The 21,871-nt window shown below is 51.4% G+C and overlaps 1 protein-coding gene across 4 annotated transcripts; it reads left to right on the top strand.

Moving 5' to 3' along the window:
- The first annotated feature begins 2,274 nt into the window (after window positions 1-2,274).
- On the top strand, window positions 2,275-21,143 carry LOC135978374 (uncharacterized). Of its 4 annotated transcripts, XR_010595782.1 has the most exons (3): window positions 4,361-4,794; window positions 5,914-6,075; window positions 20,261-21,143. XR_010595782.1 is itself a non-coding variant. In XM_065579331.1 (2 exons), the coding sequence occupies exon 2, from the start codon at window positions 8,403-8,405 to the stop codon at window positions 10,794-10,796; it is 2,394 nt and encodes a 797-aa protein (XP_065435403.1). In that variant the 5' UTR covers window positions 2,275-2,460; window positions 5,914-8,402; the 3' UTR covers window positions 10,797-10,946. The 4 variants fall into 4 exon arrangements, 3 of the variants coding, with proteins under 3 accessions (XP_065435403.1, XP_065435401.1, XP_065435402.1); XM_065579331.1 differs by lacking the exons at window positions 4,361-4,794; window positions 20,261-21,143 and adding an exon at window positions 2,275-2,460 and having other exon boundaries at window positions 5,914-10,946; XM_065579329.1 differs by lacking the exon at window positions 20,261-21,143 and having other exon boundaries at window positions 4,284-4,794; window positions 5,914-10,946.
- Window positions 21,144-21,871: the final 728 nt, after the last annotated feature.

Below are 21,871 nucleotides of genomic sequence, written 5' to 3'. Positions count from 1 at the left end.
TTGCCATTACTGTACGTAACTGATTCCATTTAACCAATTCTAGCTCTCATCTCTATCTCTTTCCTTTTATAACTAAACCTTTAGATTTTAGATTCTAAAGAATTGGCAACAGCGTGATTTGTGGGTAAGCTCTGATTTGTATATTGACCTGGGTCTGGGGCTTGGTCCTTTGGGATCGAGAGAACCTTTTTTCTTTTACTGGGGTATTGGTTTTCATAACCATTTATCCCCATAACGAGTGGCACTCTCAGTTGGTTCCCGCCAGAACCGCATCCTTACACACCTATCAACCCTGAATGAGAGGGCGGGGCTACTCAGGGAGAACAGGGTTTAAAATAAATTATGCTTCTAACCGACCAGAGGAGCTAGTGGACAGGAGCAGCTAACAGGAGTTTTGCGAGGGAGTTCTCCAGGTGACAGAGGAGTGACTATGTGACCCTTGGGGTGAGTTTTGTTGTCTGTAGTGGTATGTGTTTTGTGGGGTGCTTGCTGCTTGACTGACATACATAGTTGTGATGGGATCCCCGGGGTGCAACCTGAGACTGTGGGAGCGCTGTGCCCCCTTTTCTCACTAGCCTGGGTGGTCTAATGAATGGCACATTTTCAGCACTTCAGTAATTTAACTGAGAATCCCATCTGTCTCTTCTCCGCTGAGGTAGGGCAGACCTGCCCCTCAGAAACACTTGGATTCTAGAGTAGCAGCCGTGTTAGTCTGTATCCGCAAAAAGAAGAACAGGAGGACTTGTGGCACCTTAGAGACTAACAAATTTGAGGTTGATGGATTTCCACTCCATACGGCTAAATGCAGTGCATAATGAAAGGTTTCAGAGTAGCAGCCGTGTTAGTCTGTATCCGCAAAAAGAAGAACAGGAGGACTTGTGGCACCTTAGAGACTAACAAATTTGTTAGTCTCTAAGGTGCCACAAGTCCTCCTGTTCTTCTTTTTACTTGGATTCTAGTCTTCTCTGAGGCAGATCTCCAGTCAGATCCCACGAAGCCCAGGAACAGGGGTGAGGGACCCTCGAACACATCCCACGATCGGGGTGCCTTGGGTCAATGATGGGGATGTGCTTGCAAATGCTCTGGAAAGAAAGAGCCACATGGTGATAGATTCAGGCGATAGGAACAAACAGGGCCACCCAGAGGATTCAGGGGGCCTACCCCGCTCCAGGGTCCCCGAAAAACTCGTGGGGGCCCTTGTGGGGTCTGGGGCAAATTGCCCCATTTGCCCTCCTCCCCTCCCCCCCCCCCCGGGCGGCCCTGGGAACAAACATCTGGAACAGGTATCAGCATGCAGAATATGTGCCTTTCTGGCTCTGGTGAGCTCTGCTCTGCTAGCAGGAATGGGAAGGGGAAGGATTTGGCTGCGCATTCTTCTGTCTGTGCTTCATGAAACGGAGTATTTCCAATTCTCCTTTCAACTGACAAGTCTTGGCTCAAGGGACTTGATTGTGTCAGGTGTATGAGATCAGGCCCTTGAATACAGATAGTCATTGCTTGATGAAGGGAAGAAAATGATATATGCCATAGCAGGACAGTGTAAATTTGCAATTCACAGGGTTGACAGTTCCCTTCTGGATCCCTGCTTTTACCCTATGACCTCACTCCTTTTCCTGTTTTCTCTTTTGTTGGCCCCCGTATTTATTTGAGCCCTGGGTCCAGTAGCTCCTCCCCTTAGTCTGGGGGGAGGCTGCCACTGGTCCCGGGAACTCAATACAGTAGAACCTCAAAGTTACAAATGCGCCTTGGGAAATGGAGGTTGTTCCTAACTCTGAAGTGTTTGTAGCACTGAACAAAACGAGATGGGTGTTCTTTTCAAAGTTTACAACTTGAACATTGATTTAATACAGCTTTGAAACTTTACCAAGGACAAGATTCTGCTTGTAACCATCTTAATTTAAATGAAACAAGCACAGAAAGAGTTTTCTTATCTTGTCAAATCTTTTTTTAAACTTTCCCTCTTATTGTGAGTAGTTTACGTTTAACACAGTACTACTGTACTGTATTTGCTAGTCCTCCCCCACCTTTTTTGTCGCTGCTGCTGCTTGATTGCATACTTCTGGTTCCAAATGCGGTGTGTGGTTGACTGATCAGTTTAGTGTTCGTAACTGTGAGGGTCTACTGTAGATACAGGGCTAACAGCCCAGTGTCATCATAAGGGCTGGCTTCATGCAGATTGCTTGAGCCTTTCTCTGCTGAGGCTGGATAGTATAATAATATAGCTGAGTGCACTCCACAGCGCAGCTACCAGACCTGGAATCACTGAGAGCTGGGTTATGTAATAGAGCCTCAGAACTCAACCTTTATATTGTGGCTGAAGACAGTAGTGGCTGTGAGAGATGCTGTCCTGGGAACAGTACTAACTTCTGACTGCAAACCATGAATGGAGGCCAGCAGGAGGAAAAGGAGGGAAGTGGTGTGCTAAAGGAGTATTTGTTCATCGGACTGTCAGATCTGCAGGTGGGGAAACTGAGGCAAAGGACATTGCCCAATGCACTGTGGAAGTGGGGGTTTTGCTTAGTATTCATTCACTATGCAGTTGATTTATTGTTTCCCATATGAATGCTGTCCCTTTTCTCTTATAAGTTTTCTTTGTTTCATACACAGTTACTTGTGACAGAAAATTTGCCTGTTAAGGGTGCCTTAAGGAGGGGGATTTAGTTTTCCCCAGGCTTCTTGGTGGGAGCTTGAGCCAGTGTGTTTGTTAATTACAAGCGGAACCGCTAGATATTTCAAGCAGGTCCTTGCTGCTACTGACAAGACCTCGCAGAAGGGGTCCCTTAGTGATTGGTCTCTATGGGGCGACCACAGTGAAGGGAGTATGTATGACTGTTTTCTATCGTTTAATTAAAACTAGAGCTTTCATTTGGGCCTAATTCTGTTAAATAGATTGAATAATTATATAGTTAACTTTCCTTCTGCCACCAAAGCTCTCATCAAAGCCCTGGGGAGTCTGAAGTGCAAAAGTATCATGGGCCTGAATGCCCCGTGACTTCAAAGGTAGTTTTATGGCGAGGGACTCTCACAGGCAAAAACGCAAAATTCCTGTCAAGTAGAATTATTTGTCTGGTTTTGTGTTTCTAGACAGAACTGTAAAAAGGGTGACTATTTACAGGACCAAATTGATTTGATTTATTTTTAAATTGCTACTTTGGCCTTTTTACAGAAATAGCAGCAAACTGCTCTTCTACAAACTCTTGTGAAAGGTTCTAGTTTTGCTTGATCAGGTTAGTTTAGTTCAGTGGTGACTGTGCGGTTTTGTCCTGGTGCAACTCCACTGTCCAATTTAATGAATTTGTCCAGTTGATTCTTTCCTGGAGTGTACATTGTCCCAGACTCTTAAACAAGAAGTTAAATACTGAAATGCAGGCTGGAAATAATGTCCAGATACCCTTGAATGGAGTCGCTTGAAATACCTGCTGGCTTGGAACCTTCGAGCTTGCAGTCGCTTGATGATACCGACTGAAGTGATGAACAGTGTGGAAGGGGAGAGCTCAGGAAATGTGCCTGTCTGCCCAAACATCAGTGCCACTATCTTATTACTTCCAAAGTACTTGTAAATTTACGATCCCAGCTGTGGGCTCTGCACCATTGTGCACAGAAGCCCTGTTCCCTGCCTGCCTAGATGGTTATTCTCTGGCTGCATTAAATGTGTTCCAGTGGGGCGTGGAGTTCTGTGGGGCAGTGACCGCAGTTCCCCCAGACAGGGCAGAGCCCAGGCGGCGGTGCTGGCCCAAGAAAGAGAAACCCTCCTGCATGGTGGAGAAAGAAGCCAGGATGTTCTGAGCCCTTGGCTGGAGGCTGGACAGTGCAGGAAATGATGCTTCATGGCAGCAGAGGGAGACTGGACTCTGGGTGAGAGATAGTGTGGGGGGAAATAAACAGTGAATGGGGGCCTCTTGTCCTATGCAAGGATATCTTCTGTTGACCCTAGGGAGAGGTACCTTCCCCCGTCCCGTAGATGGATGGTGGGACTGGGATGGGTGGGAATCCCTGTGCACTTGCAGGTGACCCTGCTCAGAATCCTATCTGACAGTATAGTTGAGCCTGAAGCATCCATGCTTTCCCACCTCCCCAGTCCCTACACACTAGTACCTGTTTAGTCCCCACGCAGAGAGTCCCACTGCTTCCCCGCAGAGGGAGGGTGAGGTCCTTAGTTTTTCCTATATAGAGGATCACCCTGCATAGAGCAACCTGGTGCCCACCAATATCCCCTATGCAGCTCCCGAAACAGGGGTCTCTACAGTCCCTTTGCTGCCACCGGGTGGTCACGGCGGCTCATTACAGACATCTGGCGGGGGAAGCGCACGCGCAGTAGGTTCCGGCAGCCCCTTTACAGGAGCAGCCCTGGCAAAACCCGGCGGCATCCCCTCCCCTTTTTCGAGCCAGAGGCATGTTGAGCTCCTATTGGTCCGGGCGGCGCAGGGGCGGGGCATAACACCCGTCCCGACCCCGGCCGCGCCCAGGCTAGGGTAAGGCGGGCTCGTGCTGGGCTTGCTACGCCCCGTTCGCAGCTAGGGGACAGGAGCGCTGGGAGGGGCCAGACCAATTGAGCCTCTCCCCCGAGTGGCCGAGCTCCAGGCTACCCGCCCTGTGAGGAGGCCCCGCCTCCCCAGCGGGTGCCTGGTCTCCGCAGCGTGGGGCTGGCGGGGCTCTGGCTGACCGGACACCTCTGTCTCCAGGGAGAGACGCGCTCTGCGCTGGAGGGACAGAGCCTGGCCACAGGGTCCCGGCCTGGGGCTCTGGCCTGAGGGAGCCGCTTTGGGCGTTTGAATTCGCCCTTCAGAGCACGAGGTGGGTGAGGTGACAGCTTGGATTGGACCAACCCCACTGCGGGGAGGGAGGGGGGCCTTGCACAGCGCGCGGCGCTTTTCTTCTGGCCGGGCGGCGTTCTCCTCTCGCTAGCTGCCGCCCGAGCCTGCCGGGGGCACAATGGAAAAGTTTGGCTGCGCTTTGAACTGCTCGAGTCTCGCAGGCTCCCCCCACCCCCATCCCCAGTCTGCCCTCCTGGAAAGCAGCGGCCCCTCCCGGGAGCTCCCAGCTGTTGCTCCTACGGAGGGGGGGGGGGGCGCAGCTCGGAGGCTCGGGCAGCTGCGATGCTGCAGGGAGGGAGTTGGGGGGGGGGAGGGGATGTGACCAAGCGGTGCCAGCAAACCCTGGCAGAAATTGGGGGGGGGGGCACCCGACTGTGCGTGCCCCCCCCACCCAGTGCATCGCCTCTGCTGGCATCGCTCGGGATGGTGGCTTCACTACAGCGGCGGGGGAGCCGCTCCTGCCGCTGTGCTGAGCGGCCGGGCTGAAGTGCTGCCGCGGCGCAGCTGCAGCGGTTCCATGTAGAGATCGGTGAGGCCGGACCTGACTCCGGTGTGACTTGAGGGGCTCAGAATTCGCTCTGTTTTCCTTCGGATGTGACGGCGAATAAGGAAATAAACCCTGTTACCTGATCACAGATCCTGGGTTGTCTGTAACCCTGGGACTGGCATAAGGAATCCAGGTAAACCTCAATCAGTCTAGGTACTTCTCTGGCCCCCATCACTGCAGTCTCCGTGCACCTCGTGATTATTAAGGGATTCTCCCCGTGCAATGCATGTGAAGTAGGGAAGTGTTCTTCTTAGTTGATAGGGGGTCTGGGAAATTCAGTGACTAGCCCAGGGTCACCTAGGGAACTTGGCCCAGATTCTTAAATGTATTTAGGCACTTAACTCCCATTGAAATCAGTGGGAGTTAAGCATCTAAATACCTTTGAGGTCAAATCTGGGCCTTTGTGGTTGAGGTAGGAATAGAACCCATGACTTCCCAGGCTCAGTTCAGTATCCTACCTACTAGACCGTCCTTTTCTCCTACTTAAAATGAAGCCAGCAGTTACAGCAGGGCCCTCCCACTAACTTTTCTACATGTGCATATTTTTTTCAGTCTCACATGGATCATGAGTATGATTGAAATCCCGAGTCTTCAGATCCACAGCCAAGACCTGTTCTGCTTAACAGTTCCTCCTTCTATTGGTGTTGTCCTGGAAATGAGCTGCTACGTCCCTGCTACCTCTATTTTACAGCTGTTGTGGCCTCCCAAGAGATGGTGAGGAAAGGGGAGGCGCCTGGGGCACTATTTAAGTTGGGTTTCTCCCTATGGCTGAGGTAATTCAGTCTTTGGCAGCAGGGGAGTAGAGGCAGGAGCTCTGAAAGATGGTGAGTCCCCACAGAGATGTGTGGAAAAGGGGAATATTCTGGCTGTAGTTGGTGGGATGTGTATATTGTTTGTTAAGCTCATGTGTGTCTGTCTCATTTATGGCTAATTTTACCCCTTCTTTTGGGTGATTTAAGTTTCCTTTTGGGGGGGGGGAGGGGCGGGCAGAGAGAAGTGTGCCAAGAATCAATGGTTAGTGCCAACATTGTATTTAGTAATAGCAGCAAAGAGTCCTGTGGCACCTTATAGACTAACAGACGTTTTGGAGCATGAGCTTTCGTGGGTGAATACCCACTTCTTCGGATGCCATTCACCCATGAAAGCTCATGCTCCAAAACGTCTGTTAGTCTGTAAGGTGCCACAGGACTCTTTGCTGCTTCTAACACGGCTACCCCTTTGATCATTGCATTTAGTGAGAGTCGCATTGGCAAAAGTAAACAAGAGTAAGGCCAGGTGTACACTACAGACTTATATCGGTACAACTGTGTCGCTCAGGGATGTGAACAATTCTGTGACAGTGTACTCCATAAGGCTTTATGGGGAGGGGGTGCTTATAAATGTATGTATGACATAACTGGAATATGTTTTGTGCTGCCTGTGCCATGTAACATATCTCTGTAAAGGTTATGATCTACTATATCTATTCATCCTATTTGCACATATATATCATTTTCTACTCGAGGTTAAGAATATGGGCTGTATGCTGGCCTGATTTCTAAGTAAGCTTTGTGAGGCATTTGGTCAGCTTCTTTAGGAAGGAATTCACCAGGTTAAGTACCTGATCAAGAGACACTTGGGGAACAATGCATCTTGGAATGCTCCAATCCACATGAGAAGTCTTCCTGGAGACATGCAAGATGCCATGTGGACAATGGCGTCAGCCTGCAAAGACTGAGTCATGCAGGGGCATGTGACTTGCCCAGGTGTCTCCAAAACTCCATCTTAGAGATGGACTTTGCAGAGGAGGGAGGAGGGGGGTCTCCACCCACAAGAGAGAGTCTATTTAAACCCAGGGGAGACCCCTCCATTTTGTCTTCAGCTGGCTAAAGAAGGAGCCTCTCCACTCCCCCCCCCCCCCCCCAGGATACTTGAAGGAGACTGAAACAAAGGACAGTAACTGCAGGGGGTGTGAGTGATTGCTGGACCCAGGCTAAAAGGAGATTAGCCTGTAAAAGGGAGCACTCTGGAACTGGTGAGGCAATTATCTGTATTCAGTTTGATTAGGGCATAGATTCGCGCATTTTATTTTATTTTGCTTGGTGACTTACTTTGTTCTGTCTGTTACTACTTTGAACCACTTAAATCCTACTGTCTGTATTTAATAAAATCACTTTTTATTTAGTAATTTACTCGGAGTATGTATTAATACCTGAGGGAGCAAACAACTGTGCATATCTCTCTATCAGTGTTATAGAGGGCGAACAATTTATGAGTTTGCCCTGCATAAGCTTTATGCAGGGTAAAACGGATTTACCTGGGTTTAGACCCCATTGGGAGTTGGGCATCTGAGTGCTAAAGACAAGCACACTACTGTGAGCTGTTTTCAGGTAAACTTGCAGCTTTGGGACAAGTGATTCAGACCCTGGATCTGTGTCTGGAGCCAAACGGGAGTGTCTGGCTCAGCAAGACAGGGTGCTGGAGTCCTGAGCTGGCAGGGAAAACAGGAGCAGGGGTAGTCTTTGCACATCGGGTGGCAGCTCCCAAGGGGGTTTCTGTGATCCAACCCGTCACAGTGGCGTAGTCGAGCAGGATCTGTGCACAGCTGATTGCTTTGAGATACTGGTAGTGATTTTAAGTGAGTTTTAAGTGTGGTGGCTGGAGAACAGACAAAGTGGTTCTTCTTCGAGATGTGTTGTTCACGTCCATTACACATTAGGTGTACGCGCGCCGCGTGCACGGACGTCGGAAACTTTTTCCCTTAGCGGCTCCCGTCGGGCCGGCGGGGCCCCCACCTTCCCGCCAGAGCGGCGCCCCGCTCCAGGGTATATATATCCCTGCCGACCCGACCCCTCCAGTTCCTTCTTACCGTCCGTGGCGGCGTTGGAACAACTCTGTCTCTCGTCTGAGAGTGTCCCTTAGCAATAGTCATTAGAGTTATCTAGCAGTTATCAGTTAGTTGTAAGATAGTGTTTACTCAGTAGTTAACGGCTCATTAGAGTACTTAAAGCTCCTGCTGGGGTTGTTTGTTCAGCCCCGGCACCGGCCCCGGGCGGCGGGGTATGCCACACGCCCAGGGTTTTAAGGCCTGTGCCACGTGCCGCAGGCCTATGCCATTGAGCGACCCCCACGCTTCGTGTCTGCGTTGCCTGGGGGAAGCTCACCAGAAAGAGCGCTGCAAGATCTGCAAGGCCTTTAAGCCCAGAACTAAAAAAGAGAGGGACTTTCGCCTTAAGCAGCTGCTCATGGAGACGGCGTTACAGCCCTCCACTTCGACGGCACCGTCTGCCTCCGTGCGGAGCGCCCCGGTTTCGGTGCGGGAACCGGCGCCGGCGGGTCACTCGAAGACCGCGGCACCGACCCAGCGGGGAAGTGCACGACGCCGATCGTCTTCGCCGGCGAAAGTGAAGGGCCAACCTAAGGCCCGCGGTCGCTCCCCGCATAAGAAGGCGGCACCGGTAAAGACCTCGAGTGCCCCTAAGGCCGACACGGCCTCATCAAGGACCCCGGTAGTGGCTCCGGCGCCGAAGGGCCCGTCAAGCCCCGGGATGAGCGCGTCGAGCGACGATGAAGGGCTGGAGGAACTTGTGGAACAGCCCTCCACTCCGGACACGTTTGTGGCAGCTAAGGACCTCATCGCCTTGTCCGTTGAGGCCCCAGTACGCGCTGAAGGTGCCCCGCCTATGCTGCCGCGCAGAGGCAAGCCGGCGATGGTGCGCCCATCACGGTCGCCGTCTCGGCACCGTTCCAGGGACTGGTCCCGGTCGAGCTCCGCCTCGGTGGACTCCCGGTTGCCCCCGGCGCAAGAAGCACCGCAGCAGTCGGGCTTCAGCAAACGATCGGCACCGACTCAGCAACCGAGCACGAGTCGGCACCGCGAAGCATTGGCGGCTCGTTACCCAAGGCCGACCAGCCATAGCCGTTCCCGGTCCCGTGATCACCGGTACCGTTCCAGGTCCAGGTCGACGAGGCGCCATTCCAGGTCCTGGTCGCGAAGGCGCTACTCTCCAAGATCGGACCGGCACCGTCCTACGGCTCCACCGTGGCCTTCCAGGTCACCGTCCGTGGTCTCGGGGACTGACTCAGACCGATACGGCGGGGTTGCCCGTAGGTCACAGACCAGCAGGGACTACGGACAGTCACAATGGGGCCAGCCGAGCCAATGGCCATTCTGGACACTCTGGGCCTACCACCAACAAGGGCCCCCATCGAGGGCCTCGAGATCCGGGCCATCCCGGTACCGATCCCGCTCCCCGCGGCACCGTCCGCCATCGTATAGGGAGGCAACGGTCTCTAGACCACCGGAGCGGGAAGGAGTGGACTCGGCACCGAGTACGGTACCGTCCCAATCCCACGCGGCGGGTCAGGCCGCAGAGGAGCAATTGGCTGAGCCCGGATTGCAGGATAATGAGGATGGGCAGAAGGCCCCGACCTCTTCCTCCTCGCCAGATGAGGCGGTTGCGGGCACATTGGTGTCCGGCCCTCCCCCGATTGACCATCAGGCACATCAAGACCTGCTTCGCCGGGTAGCCCTCAATCTGGGTTTGCAGGCGGAGGAGACCGTAGAGCAGGACGACCCCATGGTCGATATCCTGAGCCCAGAGGGCCCCTCCAGAGTCGCTCTCCCGATTATACGGACAGTACAGTCCAACTATAAGACGGTGTGGCAAACACCGGCCTCCAGTGCACCAACTGCAAAAGGCGTGGAGAGAAAATACTTCGCCCCATCTAGAGGGTTTGACTTCCTCTTTCTACATCCGTCCCCCTGTTCGCTGGTGGTCTCGGCGGTAAACGAGAAAGAGCGGCATGGCCAGCAAGCTCCTGCCCCCAAGGGCAAGGAAGCTAAGAGATTGGACTTATTCGGGAGGAAAGTCTATTCATCGGGAGGCCTTCAACTGAGGATCGCCAATCAGCAGGCGATTCTAAACAGGCACAGTTTTAACTCCTGGGCATCAGTCGCCAAGTTTAAGGACTCCCTCCCACCTGACGCTCATCAGGAGTTCACGGCCCTGGTGGATGAGGGAATGGCAGTGGCCAAGACCTCTTTACAGGCCGCTCTAGACTCAGCCGACGCTGCGGCTAGAACAATTGCGTCGGGAGTCGTGATGAGGCGTTCGGCGTGGTTGCAGGCTTCAGGTCTCCCGCCGGAGGTACAGACCACGCTGCAGGACCTCCCGTTTGAAGGTTCGGGCTTGTTTTCCGACCAGACGGACGCCAGGCTGCATAGCCTTAAGGACTCACGAGCGACCCTTAAGTCGTTGGGTATGCACACGCCGGTGACGCAGCGTAAGCCCTTCAAGCCCCAGCCGCCGCAAAGGCATTACCACCCTCGGCCCCGACACGAGCCTTACCGCCGTCGAGGCAGGGATAACAGGCGGAGACGAAACAATACGCCTAACCAGGGCCAGAATCATGGCCAGGGCAAGCCACAGCCGGGAAATAAACCAGGCTTTTGAAGCTACGCCCGAGGACAGCGTACCACTTCATATTCCGGATCCTCCTTTGGGTTTCAAGGACCGTCTGTCCCGTTTCTACCGGGCCTGGTCGCGCATAACATCGGACCGCTGGGTCCTGCGCACAGTGAAGGCGGGCTATACCCTCCAGTTTTCCTCGCCCCCTCCCTGCCATCCCCCTTCCCCGTCCCTCTTCAGGGACCCTTCTCACGAGCAACTCCTCATACAGGAGGTACAGACCCTTCTCGCTGCAGGAGCAGTAGAAGAGGTCCCTCTGGACCTAAGGGGAAAAGGATTCTATTCCAGATACTTCCTGATTCCCAAGGCAAAAGGGGGCCTCCGTCCTATCTTGGACCTGCGCGATCTAAACAGGTTCCTGATCAAAGCGCGCTTCCGTATGGTCTCCCTTGGAACTATTATTCCATCCCTGGATCCGGGGGATTGGTATGCTGCCCTCGATATGAAAGATGCCTATTTTCACATCGCAATCAATCTGGCCCACAGGCGTTTTCTGCACTTCGTCGTCGGCCAGCGCCATTTCCAATTTACGGTCCTTCCCTTCGGCCTGGCGTCAGCACCACGAGTGTTTACGAAGTGCATGTCCGTGGTAGCAGCCTTCCTTCGAAAAAGAAGGATGCGTGTGTTCCCGTACCTGGACGATTGGCTACTCGCGGGCAGGTCGGAGGCCGAAGTCCGATCTCACGTAACGCTGGCCTTGCAGACGTTCGACAAGCTCGGCCTCCGGGTCAATGTGCCGAAATCCACGTTAGTCCCCACACAGAGGCTGGACTTCATAGGTGCTACCCTGGACTCGGTAACCGCGCAAGCGAGTTTACCAGAGGCACGGTTCATGTCAATTCACGGGGCCGTAAGCTCGGTCCAAAAATTTCCCACGACAATGGCAAGGTGTTGCATGCAGCTTCTGGGGCATATGGGAGCTTGCACACACGTGGTCAGACATGCCTGGCTGAGGCTCCGGCCTTTACAGTTGTGGTTCGCCCACACGCATCGCCCCAACAGAGACCCATTGGATCAAGTAGTCACGATCCCGAACCAGGTACTCAGCTCGCTACGCTGGTGGCTCGATCGCCAGCAGGTATGCGAGGGGATCCCCTTTGCTGCCCCACAACCCACTCTGACGTTAGTGACAGATGCATCAGACATGGGTTGGGGGGCGCACCTGGGGGAACTGCGGACCCAAGGGCTGTGGTCCAGAGAGGACAAGCTGCTTCACTTCAATCTGAAGGAGCTAAGAGCGGTTCGCCTCGCCTGCCAGACCTTCCATGCCTTCCTAAAAGGTCACAGCGTGGCAGTCCTGACGGCCAACACTACCGCCATGTTCTATATAAACAAGCAGGGCGGGTCCCGGTCTTCTCCCCTCTGTCACGAAGCACTCCAATTATGGAACTTCTGTATAGCCCATGCGATACACCTCATCGTGACGTATCTTCCGGGAATTCAAAACGGCTTAGCGGACCGCCTCAGCCGATCCTACCGAATGCACGAATGGACGTTGAGAGGAGACGTCCTGCATTCGATCTTCCGGAGGTGGGGTTTTCCCCGGGTGGATCTATTCGCCACCAGGGACAACAGCCAATGCCCTCAGTTCTGCTCGTTCCAGAACCTCAGCCGGGGATCATTAGCGGATGCTTTCATGATCCCATGGGGAGGGAGCCTAAAATATGCCTTCCCTCCATTTCCACTTATACACAAGGTTCTTCTCAAGACCCGCAGGGACAGGGCAACGATCATACTTATTGCCCCGGCCTGGCCTCGCCAGCATTGGTTCACGTCCCTGCTGGAACTGTCCATGACCGATCCAATCACCCTTCCCCTCCATCGCGACCTAGTCACACAAGACAAAGGTCGCCTACTCCACCCGAACCTGTCTTCGCTTCATCTCACGGCATGGTATCTCTCTGGCTGAACGATGCAGAACACAGGTGCTCTCACCAGGTTCAGCAAATCCTCCTTAATAGTAGGAACCCCTCCACAAGGGCAACATACCTGGCGAAGTGGAAAAGGTTCTCCCACTGGTGTGAGCCTCAACGCATACAACCTTTACAGGCCTCAGTTCCGTCCATCTTGGACTATTTACTGCACCTCAAGAATCAAGGGCTTGCGCCCGCCTCAATTAGAGTTCACTTAGCCGCTATTTCGGCTTTCCATCCGGGAGAGTTGGGAGTGTCAGTATTCTCCAACCCCACAGTGGCCCGATTCCTCAAGGGGCTGGAAAGAGTGTTTCCCTACTCACGCCCGCCGGTTCCGACGTGGTCTCTGAACCTAGTCCTAAATAGACTCATGAGTCCTCCCTTTGAGCCCCTGGCCACTTGCTCCCTCACGCACCTCTCGTGGAAGGTGGCGTTTCTCGTGGCCATCACGTCGGCCAGAAGGGTATCGGAATTGAGGGCCCTCTCTTCGGAACCACCCTATACGGTGTTCCATAAAGATAAGGTGCAACTTAGGCCGCACCCCAAATTCCTCCCAAAGGTGGTATCACAGTTTCACATGGGGCAAGACATTTGCCTACCGGTGTTTTTTCCTAAACCCCATACGGACCCTCACCACCGCAGCCTACATACCCTGGATGTCCGAAGGGCGTTGGCATTTTACCTGGAGCGGACCAGGTCGTTCCGCAGAACACCCCAGCTGTTCATTGTGATTGCGGAACGTATGAAAGGCTTGCCTATCTCGACACAGCGCTTGTCGGCATGGATTGTGCATTGTATACGGACTTGTTATGAGCTCGCCAATGTTCCGGCCCCGGAGATCTGGGCCCATTCGACTAGAGCCCAAGCGTCCTCAGTGGCCTACTTGGCGCAGGTCCCTATCCAGGAGATCTGTAAGGCAGCCACCTGGTCGTCCATACATACGTTCACAGCCCACTACGCGATCCATCATCAGACCAGAGAGGACGCGATGGTCGGTCGGGCTGTGTTACAGTCAGTTGTACCTTGACTCCTACCCACCTCCAATGGTAAGCTTGGGAATCACCTAATGTGTAATGGACGTGAACAATCACTCGAAGAAGAAAGAACGGTTACTTACCTTCTGTAACTGTTGTTCTTCGAGATGTGTTGTTCACGTCCATTACACTTCCCACCCTCCTTCCCCTCTGTCGGAGTCTCCGGCAAAAAGGAACCGGAGGGGTCGGGTCGGCAGGGATATATATACCCTGGAGCGGGGCGCCGCTCTGGCGGGAAGGTGGGGGCCCCGCCGGCCCGACGGGAGCCGCTAAGGGAAAAAGTTTCCGACGTCCGTGCACGCGGCGCGCGTACACCTAATGTGTAATGGACGTGAACAACACATCTCGAAGAACAACAGTTACAGAAGGTAAGTAACCGTTCTTTACTGGTTTGTTATTTTCTGTTTGCTTATTTCGGGAAAGGGAAGTAGGGACAGAAAAGGAAGCAAAATAAGTAAGAATGAAGATCAAAAGAAGCTAAAACTACACAAGTTTCAAATTGCCCAGAAAGACTGAACAATGGGCACTGGGAATGTCTCTGTTAACTAAGAAGCCCCTGAGCTGAGTGCATCTCAGTTTCAGTGAACTGCAGATGGGTGTGGCCCAACCTCCGTCTGTGCTGAAGCTGACTGGGATGTCTAATTTAGCAAGACAGGAGTGGAGGGGTGCCTGTTCTGGCAGGAGGGTGTTCTCTGTGGTATCCCAGCTCATTAAGTGATGGTCTCAAGGGAAGACAAATGGAAATTGATGTACAATTCGCCTGGGAAAAGGCTGACCTGGAAAAAGGAAAGGCTGCCCATCAGCCTGGACTTCAGAGACAAAGCAAGTAAAACACAGAAGCATGACCTGGCTGTAATGGAGTGAAAGAGGTGCACAGAGACATGTATCCTGGTGACTGCTGCGATGGGAACAAACCCCAAGGACTCTAGCTGGAAGCAAACCCAACCTGAGTGAAAGGGGGGGGATTTGGCTGGCCAGCGAAAGGTCCCTCATAGCTGGTAGCTGTGAGCCTACAGCTGGATCAGGGTCTCTTTCCCTTTTGGGGGACACAGGAGTGTCTGCCCCATAGGGGAGCCCAAAAACGAATTTTACGTATACTGCCTCCACCATGGTCAGTGTCCAAGTCTCTGGCAGTAAGTTCAGGAGGAGGGTGTGACGTTGTGCAGTCTATATGGTTTTATAAAAACTTGATAATAAGTCAATATAATGTAACTGAGATAGTTTTAGAGAAAATACGGTAATAAGTGAATGTAAGTAACTGGGATATGCCTCATGCAAAAGGTCTCTTGTAAGATATCATTACAAAGCTTATAATCTACTGAGTATGATCATCTGATTTGTATAAATGTACCACTCTTGTATCTAAAACTAGAAATATAAAATGTAACTCTGAGGGCCTATTGTAATTGTGTAAAGTGTGGACCATTAATGATGGTTTGGAATCTTGATGACTCCCATTGTCTGCAGATGGCTGTATTTACCTATGAGTCTTCCTGTATATGTGTGTGCTGGCAAGTGAGTAATGAAGTCTTGCAGTGACATGTGATCATGTCACCTGAACTGGAATCCATCTTTAACCTGGTGCTTTTCCAGTGAGGGGGGGTGGAAACCCAGAGAGACAAAGAGTTCCCGCCTGATGCAAAAGATATAAAGGGGGGAAGAGAACAGAGAGAGAGAGAGGAGCCATCATGAAGAATCCCCTAGCTACCACCTGAGCTGCAACAAGAGCTGTACCAGGGGAAAGAATTGTGCCCAGGCCTGGAAGGTGTCCAGTCTGAGAAAAACTACTGAAGCATCTCTGAGGGGTGAGATTATCTGTATTTAGTTTGATTACGCATAGATTTGCGCATTTTATTTTATTTTGCTTGGTGACTTACTTTGTTCTGTCTGTTACTACTTTGAACCACTTAAATCCTACTGTCTGTATTTAATAAAATCACTTTTTATTTAGTAATTTTACTCAGAGTATGTATTAATACCTGGGGGAGCAAACAACTGTGCATATCTCTCTATCAGTGTTATAGAGGGCGAACAATTTATGAGTTTGCCCCGCATAAGCTTTATACAGGGTAAAACGGATTTATCTGGGTTTAGACCCCATTGGGAGTTGGGCATCTGAGTGCTAAAGACAAGCACACTACTATGAGCTGTTTTCAGGTAAACTTGCAGCTTTGGGACAAGTGATTCAGACCCTGGATCTGTGTTGGAGCCAGACTGGAGTGTCTGGCTCAGCAAGACAGGGTGCTGGAGTCCTGAGCTGGCAGGGAAAACAGAAGCAGGGGTAGTCCTTTGCACATCAGGTGGCAGCTCCCAAGGGGGTTTCTGTGATCCAACCCGTCACAAATTCTACCCCCATGGAGCCGCAGCAGCTCCTGCACACACAGCGCTGTTTACACAGGCGCTTTTCATAGAAGCGGAGCGGCGGCGGTGCGGTCAGGGGAGCAGGCGGAGGCGAGCTGGGGCGGCGAGGGGCACTTTTTCCTCCATGGCCCGGAGTCGGCATCTATGATGGCCGGCGCCAGAATGCCGCCCCAAGCACCTGCTTGTTTTGCTGGTGCCTGGAGCTGGCCCTGGGAGAGGGGATGGGAGCCAGACCAGATCAGTAGAACAGGTCAGCCACCGACTCACCACTCACCTCCTCCCCCCCTCCCCCCTTCGGCTCACCTACTCACCCCCTGCCACTGCCCGCCCACTCGCCTCCTCAGCCCTCCACCCGCCCGGCTCACCTACTCATTCCCTGCCACTGCCCGCCTGCTTGCCTCCTCAGCCCCCGTGCCTCACCCACCGCTTGCCTACTCACCCCCCTCCCCCCCCACGGGCCGCACAGTGAGCCCATCTACTCAACCCCCGTGGGCCGCACAGTGGGCCCCCGCGGCCACATGTTGTGCAGGCCTGGTATAGAGCCAATATTCATAACTTCAACTACAAAATTGATACACACATATAGACAGCATAATCATAACCAGTAAACCATAACCTTGTCTTAGACACCCCATTTGACCCCCTTTATACAAGATTTGGGTGCCACTACGGACCTTGGTTGCAACAATGATCTATATGGTCCCAGATTATATCAATAACTTCACACCCCCAATGCAAAATTGATGCAGGAAGGGGATGACACAAACATCACTGATTGCATCCCAAGAGCTCCCCATCCTTGGGTCTGTCTCACTACAGCTAGTATTGGGTTAGAAGCCATACCAGTGTATAACAGAAATGGTTTATCAAAAACTCATGTTTAATAACATGATTGAATGTCTTTACAAACTCAAGGTAAAACTTGGTTAGAACAATAGTGGATTGGATCTGCTCTTGCAGCATGGTACCTGTTTATGTCTTGTGTGAACTTGCCAAGAGCTAAAGAAAACAGCTACTTTGTCCATACAAGCTCTGGCAAATGTTTGGAACCCAGTCAACATCAAGTCAATGTAGACGTCAAGGTTGCTCATAGTACAGGAATCTTGGCATTTAGCCATGAAAGCAATATGGTAGTGTGCCTCAGTTTCCCTTTTTTTATACAGCACATTAGGTCTGGAATGTCTTTTCCCCGTGAAAAGTTCCAATACTGTTTACAGGCATTAACTGTGAAACATCAGTATAACAAGGCCTTTTAACATAAAGTCTGTTCTCATGTATTCCTTTTAACATGTTCAAGGGATGTTCCAAAAGATTAGGCACATTGTACATTTGTACAGTTTGTGGTAATAGCAACACATTAGTTACAAAAATTACCATTAGCAATAACAACAAATTCATTGCAAGTGTCCATCTACAGTCATGTTTGTCATGCCACACCTTTGGCTCAATACCATTGGAGTTTGGGCATTTTAGGGTTAACCTGTGGCTTCCCTTTGCAAAATTCAGTTTTCCCTTTTCTCCGTGTTCTGCAGGATCAAACCCTGATTTCTCTTGCTTAACAGATGGTTGTTAATAAACCATAAACCCAGTATCTTTATTCAGTCCAGGATTTTTAGTGTCTAGCAAAGTTATGAATTTAAACTCCCAAGCCCGTCTTTTTGAAAATGTTGTGCAGGTTTCCTTTGAGGACAAGGGCTGACGGATCACATACAAGAGTGAAGTGTGAAGGTAAGTGGGGTGATCCGTGGGTTTCCTCTGTATAGTTGTCTGTAGGGTTCCAAGCATTGGCAAACACTGTCCCCTGCGTGTACTTGGTGGTTCAAAGGGGAGTGGGTGGGGTGGCACCCAGTGGGTTTTGGAGTTCAGAGAATATCAGGTGTGCGAGGCTCTTGGCACCTTGCAGGATCAAGGCCTTTGAGTGTATTTATTATATAAGGAGGGTGTGTATAAATATGTTGTTGTTGGTCAGAGGGACATTTTTGCAGGTAATAAAATGGAACACTTCTGTGTAGACCTGAGTAGACCTTATTCCACAGTTGCCCATTCTGGGGCTTCTCCCACCTTTCTGTCAAACAGCTGGTACTGGCCACAGTTGGAGACGGGGATAGTGGAATTGCAGGAAACTCCTTTTTATTGTGTTTATGTAAAGTCAAAGAAGCAGCTTGGAGGAAAGGGACCCGAGAGCCCCCTGTGGCTAATCAGCTGCAGAGAAGCCAGAGGACAGACTGGTTTCACTTCTCAGACATTAGCAGGTAGCAAGGAATGCTTGAAAGCCGCTCAACTGCATGCAGAGCTCCATAAAGACTCTTTTTTAGTTGTTCTCTGAACCTAAGTGGGAGAGGGACCACGTGTTTGGGTTTCAAAGGGTTTGTTATGTTTAGGGGACAACTGAACTATTTAGTTCTTGGGTAAAAGACCAGTGACTGGTGGGTGCAGGTGCCCTGCATAACTATACAATAACATCACCACAGTATTTGCCCCCCTACCAGTGCAGAGGGTGTTACTTACCTAATGTTTCTAACCTGGTTAGTCTGATATCTAGTTTTCTGTCCCCCTGCCCCTCTCAAAGGAGCGGCGGGGGGAACAGACTAAGCTCTGTGGTGCAAAGGCTGCTTCTCAAGCTATGTCTATGCTGTGCCTGACGCAATGGATCCGTAACCTCAACTGGGTTCCTAGGTGCTACTGTGCTATTATTAATAATAATAATAAAGACTCCAACCCCCCAACTCTGCTCTTCTACCTCTTTCCTGCCCTTTGTCTTTGTTGTAGAACTTGAATCCTTGGTGCCACAGAGCTCCTTGTCCCCCACTGACTCTGGGAGGGGAAGATGCAGAAATCTAAAATTAACATCAGCAGAGAGTCCTGTGGCACCTTGTAGACTAACAGACGTGTTGGAGCATGAGCTTTCGTGGATGAATACCCACTTCGTCATATTCACCCACGAAAGCTCATGCTCCAATATGCCTGTTAGTCTATAAGGTGCCACAGGACTCTTTGCTGCTTTTACAGATCCAGCCTAACACGGCTACCCCTCTGATACTTAAAATTAACATGTGCACTTAGACCTACGCTGGTCTTTCAGACTCTGCAAGTGTGAGAATAATTCCATAGCAATAGTGCTTTTCAACCAGTCATTTGGTATCAGTCCGGCTCTGTGAGATGGAACGGGATCTAGCTCCTGTCTTTGTACTTAGTGGATCCCCATTACAATAGTATTTGAGCCCCTCGCAATCTGCAGTGCCTGGCTGTTATTCCCTCTGTACAGGTGGGGAATTGAGGCACAGGGAAGCTATGTGACTTGCCCAAGGTAACACAGGGAGTCTGTGGTGGAGCAGGGAATTGCACCCAGATCTCATAAATCACAGGCTGGTGTCCCACCACGGCGCTGCATCTTACAACGAGGGACACCATACCCTAAGCCAACACCCTCTCAACACACAGCTCAACTCTGTTTTTCCACAGTGATAGTCTCCCCGAGGGGAGGTGCACTGTTCCTGGAGGTACTGCAATACCAGGTCGATGCGTGGAGGGGATGGAGCAAGCTCCTATTCCATCTCCTGTTCGTACGAAACCCTCCATTCTCACTGGCAAAGCAGAGCTCAGTACAATCAGAAAGGTGCATGTTTTGCACAATGGCATATGTTCCAGTTGTTTGTTCCCATCTCCTGAATCTACCACCATGTGACTTTCTGGAGCATGCATGAGAACATCCCCATAACAGAAAAGAGAAGTCAGGTTCAGTTTCCACTGCCCTATCGGGCGATGTGCTGGAGAGCTGCTTATCCCTGTTCCCGTGCTGCATGCGAGCTGAATATAAATCTGTCTCTGAGGAGATTAGAATCCAAAGAGTTTCTGAGGGGCAGGTCTGCTCTAGCTGTGTGGAGAAGAGACAGAATCTGTTAAGACTCTGGGGGGTTCCCAGTTTGATATTTAATTATCGAAAATGTGCCATTTATTGGGGAGGGGGTGTCATCTCAGAGGTTCCTTTGCCTTTCTCTTCCTTTCCCTCCCTCCCTCCCAAGACTAGGTAAAGCTGCAGCAACGGATTCCTAGAGTTTAAGGGCAGCAGGGACAATGGGATCATTTGATCTGACTGCCTGTGTAACACAGGCCATAGAATTTCATCCATTTGCCCCTGTAGGGAGCCAACTAACGTGTTGGAGTACGGTGGCATGCAGGCTTGGAGTCTGGCGAGACGGAGAATACAACGCTGCCCTCAGCCGTTTCTTCCAACGGGGCACCAATGAACATGCCAAAGCTATCAACTCTGTCAGGTGGGATCCCTGCAGATTTAGGTGCTTGTCTACATGGGAATAGTTCCTGCCATGGCTATAGTGGAATAGCTTTGGAAGCAGAGCAGTAATTTTGGGGAATAAAGTTGCTTTTATTTGGAATAGAGTGTCCATGTGTGTGGGGGTTATACTGGAATAGCTACAGCGCCGTGGTTGCTCTGCTTAGAGGAGGTCAGTCGATTCCCCCATGTAGACGAGCCCTTAGACTGCAGGTTTTGTGGGTCCCAGCAGCCAGCTCTGCTCAGTCTCCAGCGCTCACTTTGTTTTGGTAGCTTCCTCGCTCTACCGCTGGGGCCGTGGAGCTCTGGTGCCACCTGCTGGTTGTGATTGCAAAGCTTGGTGGAAAAACAAAAAACTGCAAGGGCGGGGGAAGCAACTCTCTCACTGAGCCCTGGTCTACGCTACCAGCCTATGTTGGTATAAAATGCATTCCCTGAGCGACACGTTATATTGACCTAGCCCCCCGGGTCGACTGGGGTTTCTCCTGTGGACATAGCTACTGCCTCTCAGGGAGGGGCAGCGCCTACGCTGACGGGAGAAGCTCTTTTCGTGGCGTAGGTAGTGTCTTCACTAAATGCTGCAGCGCTGTAAGTGTGAGCACCTGCCTGGGATAAATCAATCGCCACACAACAGCCTTTCACGGAAGAAACAACGAGGAGTCCTTGGGGCACCTTAGAGACTAACCCATTTATTTTGGCATAAGCTTTTGTGGGCTATAGCTCACTTCACCAGCTGCATGGAGTGAAAAATACAGCAGGCAGGTATAAATATACAGCACATGAAAAGATGGGAGTTGCCTTACCGGGTGGGGGTGTCGGTGCTAACGAGGCCAATTCAATCAGGGTGGAGGTGGCCCATTCCCAACAGTTGACAGGCAGGTGTGAATACAGCAGGCAGGTATAAGTATACAGCACATGAAAAGATGGGAGTTGCCTTACCGGGTGGGGGTGTCGGTGCTAACGAGGCCAATTCAATCAGGGTGGAGGTGGCCCATTCCCAACAGTTGACAGGCAGGTGTGAATATCAACAGAGGGGAAATTACTTTTTGTAGTGACCCAGCCACTCCCAGGCTTTATTCAGGCCTAGTTGGATGGTGTCAGGTTTGCAAATGAATTCCAGTTCTGCAGTTTATCATTGACTCCTTGCTGTTACAGACTAACGGGGCTACGCCTCTGAAACCTTTCACAGAAGAGTAACACTGAGCACTTCACAGCTGTAAAGCATGTCGCAAACACTGCATAATGTACACTCCTCACAAAGCTCCTTGGAGAGGAGGTAAATAGCTTAATCTTCACTCTGCAGAGGAATTCGAAAGGGGCAGCCACCTGAAGTGTCCTGTCCCAAGCCACATTGTAAGAACCAGAAGTTAAATATTAGTGTTTTGAACTTACATTACAGAAGATTGGGACCCCTGTGTGCTGGGTGCAGTACCACACCTAGTGCCTTCACTAGAGCTTACA

This window comes from Chrysemys picta, unplaced genomic scaffold (assembly GCF_011386835.1).
Source record: "Chrysemys picta bellii isolate R12L10 unplaced genomic scaffold, ASM1138683v2 scaf232, whole genome shotgun sequence".
In the NCBI taxonomy this organism is placed as follows: domain Eukaryota; kingdom Metazoa; phylum Chordata; order Testudines; family Emydidae; genus Chrysemys; species Chrysemys picta.
Note: the sequence above shows the minus strand (reverse complement) of the source record. Positions and strands in the feature narration are given on the sequence as shown.